Source organism: Lipotes vexillifer, unplaced genomic scaffold (genome assembly GCF_000442215.2).
Source record: "Lipotes vexillifer unplaced genomic scaffold, Lipotes_vexillifer_v1.1 scaffold749, whole genome shotgun sequence".
Taxonomy (NCBI): Eukaryota; Metazoa; Chordata; class Mammalia; order Artiodactyla; family Lipotidae; genus Lipotes; species Lipotes vexillifer.
The window spans coordinates 2,960,839-2,970,869 of record NW_006782834.1 but is presented as its reverse complement, the minus strand read 5'-3'; the positions used below and the strand labels follow the sequence as shown (position 1 = coordinate 2,970,869).

Sequence of the window (10,031 nt, the reverse complement as noted above, 5' to 3'; positions counted from 1 at the left end):
GCAGGAACAGCTAATACCAAAGGGTAGCCCGGCAGAGTTCACCATGAGCGCCAAAATCTAAAACTACACAGAGAAGCTCTCTCTGATACAATAGTGTTAAGTTGATGAAATTGAATGCTGGGTGTTTATTATTTTGTGATTTTTTTCTGATTGATAGTTCTCTGTGAGCAAAAATATGGTTCATTTAATTTCATTTATAATCTATAATGACCTAGAATCTCTTAGCTCTATGTCTGAGGTCACCTGAGTCAGGAGTGATTGTTACTGAAAAGTGAGCGTCTGGTGATAATCAAACCTGTGTGCAAAAGTAAAAATAATTAACACAAAGTATAAATGACTAGTTAGAAATTCTTCAAAACCTTCCAAGATAACAAGTGGTGGCAGGTATGTCTCCGAAGCCTAAAGATAGCCAGAAATAATTTGTGAATTTCCAGCAATCTCAGATTACCTAGGTTCTTTCATGAATGTGGATCACCACAAGTTGATTATGGGATATTTCCCTTCCTCCCAACCTTGGGGCATAATCTGTTTTTGCCCAGGCATCTCCAGGGCCAAAATCAGAAGAATGTTTTGCTCTTTTGACCTCTACTCCCTGCCACTCAGAGGCTGACTAAGGATCCTGGCTTTGGCATTTGTTACTGTAGATCCCTCTCGCTTATTAAAACTCTCTCTGTTCCTAGCATCCAAGTCACCATTTTCTCCTGCTGTTCCTCCTGCCTCTCTGATTATTGCCTCTTCCACCATTTCTGTTGCTTCCTCTCTCTCTCTCTCTCTCTCTCTCTCTCTCTCTCTCTCTCTGTCTGTCTCTCTCTCTGTCTCTCTCTCTCTCTGTTTGCCTCTTAAATGTCCGTGGCCCTTTTCTACTCTCACTCTCCCAATTCTCTGCCTAGATAATCTCACCCTTTCCCAAATCTATAAATCTAACCCTGACTGCTCCCCTAAATTCCAGAAGCATATTTAAAACACATTACTAAGGCGTCCCCACCTGGATATCTCAGAGGCACGTCAAAAACAGTGACACGAACTTCATTCGGTATATTCCTCCCTCCCCTCCTCTGCCCCATCTCAGGTAACGCCATCTCTATCCAGCCACCTGAGCTGTCCGTCACTTCTCTTTCCTCACATGGTCAGTTGGTCCGCTCACGTCCTAAATAGTCCTCAGATATACTCTCTGTCTCTGCTTAATCTGCCTTGGTTCAGGCTCTCCTCATCTCTAACCTCAACTGCTGCCATTCTGGTGGCCTGTATCCTCCTTGAGGATATCCTCCTTGTGCTATACAGTAGGTCCTTGTTATTTATCTATTTTTTATATAGTAGTGTGTATCTATTAATCCCAAACTCCTAATTTATCTCTTCCCCAGCTATTACATTTCATAAATGTATGTGAACTTCTCCCCACTACAGTCTATCCTCCATCCATCCTGCAGCCTGAGAGTTGTTTTATTTTCTTTATTTATTTATATATTTTTTCACTAATGTAATCATATCAGCTTCCAACTTAAAATCATTCACTGGCTGCACATCACTTACGAGAAAAAGTCCAACCTTCTTAGCATGGAGAATAAAAGCCGATCTCTCCTGTTCCACTTCCATCTCTTTGCTGCAGGCACCTTCATCCTGTACTGCTCACTCCTTTTCCCATCATGTCAGCCTCTTCCTGTCTTCTTATCTAGATTCATGCTCATCTTCTTGTCCCTCAACTGTCTAACAAGGTCTTCCCTAGCCTTTAATACCCAGCTCAAATGGCACTTGTCAAATGTGACTCCCCTAAATGGAGCTGATTGCTTCTTTCTCTGAGCTGCTGCCCTCTGCCTGTACCCTCTATAACAACATTTATATGCTGCGTTATATTGCTCTTTGTTTATCTCTCTCTCCCTAAGTAGATCCTAGTGGGAGATACACTGGGGAGAAGGTACCCTTTTGCCAGACCATACATTTTTAAAAATTGAAATATAGGTGATTTACAATGTTGTGTTAGTTTCTGGTATACAGCAAAGTGATTCCGTTATGCATATGTACCTATATATTCTTTTTCATATTCTTTTCCATTATGGTTTATTACAGGATACTGAATATAGTTCCCTGTGCTATACAATAGGACTTTGTTGTTTATCCATTCTATATATGTTTGCATCTGCTAATCTCAAACTCCCAATTCATCCCTCCCCCAATCCCCCTCCCCTCTGGAAGTCACAAGTCTGTTCTCTGTGTCTGTGAGTCTGTTTCTGTTTCATAGATAAGTTCAGTTGTGTCGTATTTTAGATTCCACATATAAATGATGTCATATGGTGTTTGTTTTTTGCAGTACGTGGGCCTCTCACTGTTGTGGCCTCTCCCGTTGCGGAGCACAGGCTCCGGAGGCGCAGGCTCAGCGGCCATGGCTCACGGGCCCAGCCGCTCCGCGGCATGTGGGATCTTCCCGGACCGGGGCACGAACCCGTGTCCCCTGCATCGGCAGGCGGACTCTCAACCACTGCGCCACCAGGGAAGCCCGTGTCTTTCTCTTTCTGACCTACTTCACTTAGTATGATCATCTCTAACTCCAAGGTCCGTCGTTTTAAGCACTTGTGACCGCCCACTCCCATTCCTCCAGCAGCTGACAGGAAACAAACCAGGCATCTTACAGGCAGTTTGATGAATCAGAGGGGGCCTTGGAAGGGCAAATCACTAAGTTAATCTCCCAAAATTTTCATGTTTGTTTAGACAGTGACCATGATGGCTACTAGAGAAGACAGTTTTCTGACTCTGCTGCTCTTGGCTCCTTGACAAAAGCAGAGGAGTCGTAATCCCTGATCCGAGATCTGTGAACAGCCTCTTCAAACTGCTGGGGTCACAAAGCCTTTAGATAATGTCCTCCCTGTCCTGTTTGGTTTTGTTAAGTAAGTAAGCTACACAGAGGGAAGCCGTGCTGAACATCTCCTGGACAGATTCTTTCTCTTGCTGAGGGAGACCTATATACACAAGTAATGAGAAGGCACTAAGAGGGAAAGATTTGAAGGAATTAAAAGGATAGTGAGGGCGTGGTTGTCCACAGTCCAACTCCAACCAAGGACAGGTGAATGATGTTTGGCTGTCATTACAAGAAGCTCTGGTTGACAAATACTGTCTGGTATTTCCTTGCTGATTTCTTACCCTCACACCGCAAGCCCTAATCCCTGTGGTCCACTATGCAAATGAAAACTCCCTGAATCAGGTTGCGGGTGACTCACCAACCCCTTTTAAGACACGTTGGGTTCAAGGCAGTGACTGCTTGGGGTAGAAGCCATGGCTCACAGACTCTGCTTCTCCTACTGGCTACTGGTCTGCTGGGTGGTGGTAACTGTGGCAGAAGGTAAGGGTTTTGTTTTTATTCTACTGTGGGTCCAGTAATTAATAAGTTGTGTGAAAAGACAAAATTTGGCTCCATGATTATGCATATCATGAACTGGAAATATTTACGTCAGCTTTCATTAGCCTGTGTGGTTAAAGAGAAAGAGGCTGAATTTTATCATCAGAAGGTCCTAGTCTCAGTCCTAGCTATGTGACTTTAGACACACTTAACTGTTCTGATATCCATTTCCTCAAGCGTGAAGTGACAGCATTAATGATGTCCATTATTATGGGGGTCGTGAGGACCAAATGAGCTATGATGCAAGAAAAGCTCTTCATCCTTCAAGCACTATATGAATACTAGTTATTATTGATATAGAGCGAACAATTTCCACTCTGAATTACAGCAATGTCTACCTCTTTATATGCCCAACAGCACGGTATTTTGCCCATGGTGGGTGTTCAGTCTCTGTTTATCAACTGCTTTAGTTAATCACATCTAGTCAGTTGTGTCTTGGTGTTGCGGAGGTTAGCCTAGACTTCTTTCTTTAAGATTCTATTAGATTCAATGTCTCCCCTACTCCTTTCTCTTTCCTTTCCCCCCACTACAAAATTTCCAGATGGCCTGAGCCAGAGCATTGGTTTGCAAACCCTGGGGACAGGAAAGCAAAGGGGGAGAACCTCAGGAGTCAAACTGAGTCCTCCACCACTTTCACGTGGCCTGGGGCTTTGCAGGGGCTCAGTCAGACCCTAGTCATCCCCTAGCAAGTTCCCTGCGCCCATTCACCAAAGCTCACAACAGAACAGAAAGGGGCAGGGACATCAGAGGTGGTGGTGAGGCCACCAGAATTCACCTTGTCCAATCTCTGCATGAACTCAGACGATCAGAGGGCAAGGAGACAGATTACAAAGAACACCTGCCCGATTCCCAAGACAAGACCTGCAAACGTCACCCGCTAAAAGTGACATCTGAAAGTGGCACCATAAAACAAAACCTGACACTGGACACCTTTCCAGAAAGTCAACCACTCTTCAGGAAACCTTGTAAATACGTAGCTAAATAAGTTATAATGAGATTAGAGGTTTATTCACATTTTTTTAAAAAACACCATTAAAATGTGATTTCTGATTTAGGCTCACTCTTCCCCACTATCCCTCAGACTAGCCTCAAAGACCTTCAAATGCAGCTTCACTCTCTCCAGGCAGCCCTGGCTCCAGGCCATCACCCACTTACACATGCCCTGGCTCTGCCAGATGGGGTCATGTGTAGGTCTCCAAACCCACTCTGTTCTCTCTCTCCTCCACTGCAGGAGCTATGGTTGCCCCCGCTCCTGATTTCACCTCTGTTTACTGCAATTCTGCTTCACATGGTGACGTTTAATGTCACTGTAGTATTACCTTCACATAAGGCTTTCTTAAGACACATAGCTTTAAAATTGCAATCTCCCTCTCTCTGACATCTTTGAATTCTTAGAGCAATTTGTGTATCAGCCATGGTCCATACTGCATTCTGCTCTGCATTATAGATCCATGTATTTGTAGCGTCTCCCCACCTCTCGAGGGCAGGCCCCGTGTCTTTATCATCTCTGCATTTGTCACAGCACGTAACAAAGCACACTGTTGAAACTACTAGACTTATAGCATAGGATTCAAAGAGGCCCGTGTGAACTTGTATGGACTGGGCTCCAATGTCTTTACCTGTAAAATTAGAGATTTGGCTAAAATAGCCAGTTATTCTGTGAGTCTACAAAATGAATTAAGTTGCAGTTACTATGAGCAAATTAATCACAGGACTTATATTTCTTTTTGGTTCGATTCTAAAGGCACCTGAGAATTTTTGTGATACTCCAAGTGTAAAAGAAGAACTGCACACTTATACATCAAGTATAAAACTTACTTCTCTTAGAAATCAGGGTAGTTCACTACAAACCAGCTATTGTCTGCCCAAATAACCACAGACTGCAGATAATTATATTTTTTTAAAAAAGGTCATCTCCCCCTTTCTTTTTTTTTTTTTTTAAAGTACTAGTTGTTAGGATACAATGAATTTCATGTCTAGACTATAGAAAACCCACTTAAAATTGATGTCCAAACTCCAAGCAATATTTTGGGTCTTGATTATTTTATTATCCTTTAATTTTTTTTAATTTATTTTATTTTATTTTTGGCTGCGTTGGGTCTTCGTTGCTGAGTGAGGGCTTTCTCTAGTTGCAGCAAGCGGGGGCTACTCTTCGTTGCGGTGCGCAGGCTTCTCTTTGCAGTGGCTTCTCTTGTTGTGGAGCACAGGCTCTAGGTGCACGGGCTTCAGTAATTGTGGCTTGTGGGCTCTAGAGCACAGGCTCAGGAGTTGTGGCACACGGCCTTAGTTGCTCCGCGGCATGTGGGATCTTCCCGGACCAGGGCTGGAACCCGTGTCCCCTGCATTGGCAGGTGGATTCTTAACCACCGCGCCACCAGGTAAGCCCTATCCTCTAATTTTGAATGTAAGTTATTACTGCAATTTTCCTGAGACTGGAGGGACTTCCCTAGCGGTCCAGTGGGTAAGACTTTGCACTCCCACTTCAGGGGGCACAGGTTCAACCCCTGGTGGAGGAACTAAGATGCTGCGTGCCAGGCAGTGAGGCCAAAAAAATTTTTTTTCTGGGACTGGAATGAAATACTGAGCTTCACAAAAATCTGCAGAGAGGAACTCAGCATCTACACTCAACATCTGCCTCATTCAATTAATCAGCTATGTACTGGGCATGAGGCCAAGCCAGGGACTGTTCTGGGTACTAGGGACATAGCAATGACCAACAGAGTCAACAGGCCTTGTCTTGATGGAGGCCCAATAACAACAGCTAAGACCTACCAAATGCATATGTCAGGCATGTTCTCAGCACTTTACATATCTTATTTTAGACACTACAACAAGCCAGTGAGATAGGTAGTATTATTTTCTCCATTTTACAAATAAGGAAAAGAAGACTGGGAGAAGTTAAGGAAGCTGTCAATGGTCACACAATTATTAAACGGCAGAGCTCAGGGATCCTATGCCGTTCTGCCTCTCAAAATGTTTCCAATCTGCACTTAAATATTTGACCTACTTTGGTCTAATTATGGTTGCAAAAGAGCTCTTTGTGTTTGATATTCAGTATCTTTGGTGTCATGTCAGTATGTTACAGAATGAGAAATATTTGCTTATTAATTATCACATTATCCCTGAGAGGTAGGAATGTGGTAACTTTTGAGATTATGGAAACTGAGATTTCTCTCAGTCTGTTCAAGTCCGCTGTAGGCACTGGGCTAGCGGTGAGACCAGGTGTACAGAATGATCAGACAGATACTTTAGTGCAGGAGGAATACAACCGCTGAACAGTAGTCACATGACTGATGAACATGATGAAAGTGGACTCACAGGGTGCTGGGGAAGCATATTGCCAGGGGCCTTAAGCCAGCCTCAAGGGAGGGAAGGCCTCCCCGAGGAAATGAGACATGATCTGCCATAAACTTCTTTGGTTCTACTTCTCTCACTTCAAAGAGAACTCTACACACTTCTGAGTCTATTTTGTCCCACCTATTTCAGCCACTGGTATCTGGCTCGGTTTCCTCCATTCCACAAAAACTACTTTAAACAAATCATCCATGGCCCTGGGCTTTTAAAAAGCTGGTTGCAGATGCCTAGATCACCATTGTCAGGAGGATGTGGAGAATAGCCTCAGTTTTAAGAAGTAGAAAAAGCACAAGGGGTGGGTGTTTTTAAAAACTGGAGTCCAGCTTATTGAGTGGCAGAGCCCAAGACCTAGCTAAGCCTGATCTGATAGCAAAATGTCAAGATGGAGCTTAAGAATAAGGCTAGCTTCAGACTTCCCTGGTGGCACAATGGTTAAGAATCCGCCTGCCAATGCAGGGGACATGGGTTCGAGCCCTGGTCCGGGAAGATCCCACATTCTGCAGAGCAACTAAGCCTGTGCGCCACAACTACTGAGCCTGCGCTCCAGAGCCCGCGAGCCACGACTACTGAAGCCCGCATGCCTGGAGCCCATGCTCTGCAACAAAAGAAGCCACCGCGATGAGAAACCCACGCACCACAACGAAGAGTAGCCCCTGCTCGCCGCAACTAGAGAAAGCCCGTGCATAGCAACGAAGACCCAACGCAGCTAATAATGTATACATTTTTTTTTTAGTTTAAGAATAAGGCTAGTTTCTCCCCTAGTGACTGGATTCTCAGCAGAAAGTTTTCATGTTACAAAGGTTCAGAATTGATCTGATTGTGTAGAGAAAAGAATGAGAAATATGCGATTTAATCATCTTCTGTAGTTTGAAATGTCTTAATCTAGTTTCAGCCATAAGATTTTAATACTCAGTAGCCTGGGTGGGTATGGGAGAAAGGGTGAGTATTTAATTCAAGAAACAGACACCCATTCAAGGTGGCATAAAAAAAAAGAATAGAGCTGGAGGTGGGGTGATTATTATAAAGATATTCCCAAGGCCCTTAAGTACAGCCAGCCCTCAAAAAGACCAGCCCTTAGAAAGTCAAGAGTCAAGGTTACTGTCATCATCACTCTGTAACCACATAGGCACTTGTCTCTTTTTCTCTTTGAGAGGCTTTCCCCATTTTACAGCTATGGAAATATTGGTTTCTCTGTTTATTCAACATTCAACTGGCCAATACCTGACACTCCAGCCCCCGCCCTACCACTTCCAGTAACATCTTCCACTGGCTGTGTCTCTGTTGAAATTCTTGAGTGAGAATCTGATTGGTCACTGGCCAGCCAATGAATGAGTTGAGTGTCTAACAACAGTCCAATCAGCCATAGACAAAGGAGTGTAGTACTGACCTTTCCAGGTATTATGGGTGAAACAGAATCTCTAGAAGGGGCTATGAATAAGCATACCCAGTACAACCAAGAAACCTGAATTCAGCTGTTTTAAAGGTGAGGGGAATCTAGCTCTCAACTTACTGTGAGGAACTCATTTTTCCATCATTCACACTCAGCAACCCTTTCCAGGCCTGTTTTGGTAAGTCTCTAAGGGAGTGAAGAAATAATTTCCTAAAGGAAAGCTTGCTTTTTCGCAGCCAGTTTGATTGTATGATACAGCTAGAGGGAAGACCTTGACACTGGAGGTTGATCCAAATTTCTTCTCAGAAATTAATGTCATCCTGGTCCTCAGTGCTCATTCCCCTGGAGCAAGTAGATATTCCCTCCCTTCCTCTCCAGGGAATGATTTCACTGCTGGGGAAGTGAAGCAGGCCTTTTCTTTACATAACTTTTTTTCCATCAAATTTTCTTTCTTTATTTATAATTTATGCACAATCAAATGCACAAATCTTAAGGGTATATATTGATCACATTTTAGATATGTGTGTACATTTGTATTTTTGTGTATATATGTATGTATGTGTAAATATAAATGTGTGTGTGTGTATATCTATCTCCATATTCATGTAACAGCCACCCAGATCGAGATCTAAAGAATTCACTGGTTACTTTTTCCACTAAATAACACCTACACTAACCCTAAGCTAACTATTTTTGACTTTTTTTTTTTTACCATAGATTAGTTTTGCTTGTTCTTGAACTTCATAAAAATGGAATCTTACAGTATGTACTCTTTTGTGTCTAACTTCTTTGCTCAACATAACATCATAGGATACATCCATGTTGTTGTATCAGTAATTCTTCCTTTCATTGTATGAATACACAGTTTGTTTATCCATTCTCCTATTGATGGACTCTGGCATTGTTTGCAGGTTTGGGTTAATGTGAATAAGACTGTTGTGAACGTTCTTGAACTAGTCTTTTGTAGATATAAGCACTCATTTCTCTTGGGTAAATTCCGAGTGGAATTTCTGGGTCATAAGGAGTGTCCGTGTCTCATTTCACTGGCCTGGGCAGTTCTCTCAAACATGCTTTGAGACTCTAGAATTCTCTCTTCCCCTCTTTCTCCCCTGCCTCCACCTGAAGACTCTCCCCTCTGCTCCTGTCATCAGGCCTGTTTCCTGACTTGCGCTTTTCTCCCCACAGGACAGGAAGAGGTATTCACCCCTCCTGGAGACTCACAAAATAATGCAGAGCCTACAGACTGCCAGATCTTTACACTTACCCCTCCTCCCACCACAAGGAACCCAGGGACGAGGATCCAGCCCATCACCAGGACACCCAGGTGTCCCTTCCATTTTTTCCCACCACAAAGGCCCAGAGTCCACATTAGGTTCCCATACAGACCTTTCCTCCCTCTGATGTGCTACCACCATTTTCAGTTCCATCCATTTTTTCGGCCGCACAGTCGCCTTCCTCCTTATTATTATTTCCCCAGAAGAAGACTCTGGAGAGGAAGCTCCTCTGAGGAAAGCAGAGAAAAGAGAGAAGCCCCAGACGTGCTGAAGTAAAAGAAGCCAAGGCCTCAGGAAAGACTAGAAAAAGATTTCTGTTTTCAGTGACTAAACTAAAACTATTGGACTGGAAAATTAAGCATCTTAAACTCCACCGACTAGAAATTGTTCCCCTTATCAGCAGTGAACATATTGGTTTATAGGTTATTCATGTTTGCAAAACAGAAGCAATAACTACATTATTCTTACCTCTTAGTTTTTATGATCACAGGATACTTACACAAGAAAAGTTCTAAAATAGGTTGTTCCAATAATACCTATCATACTGCAATACCAGAAGAATCAGCTCCATCTTCTAAATTACAGTTAAGAGCATTTAAATAAATTGAGATGGTTATAAACCAAA

The 10,031-nt window shown here is 43.1% G+C and overlaps 1 protein-coding gene across 1 annotated transcript; it reads left to right on the top strand.

Annotated features, from left to right (window-relative positions):
- The first annotated feature begins 3,264 nt into the window (after nt 1-3,264).
- On the top strand, nt 3,265-9,682 carry ODAPH (odontogenesis associated phosphoprotein). Its single transcript, XM_007455437.1, has 2 exons — nt 3,265-3,331; nt 9,318-9,682. The coding sequence occupies exons 1-2, from the start codon at nt 3,265-3,267 to the stop codon at nt 9,680-9,682; spliced, it is 432 nt and encodes a 143-aa protein (XP_007455499.1).
- The last annotated feature ends 349 nt before the right edge of the window (nt 9,683-10,031 follow it).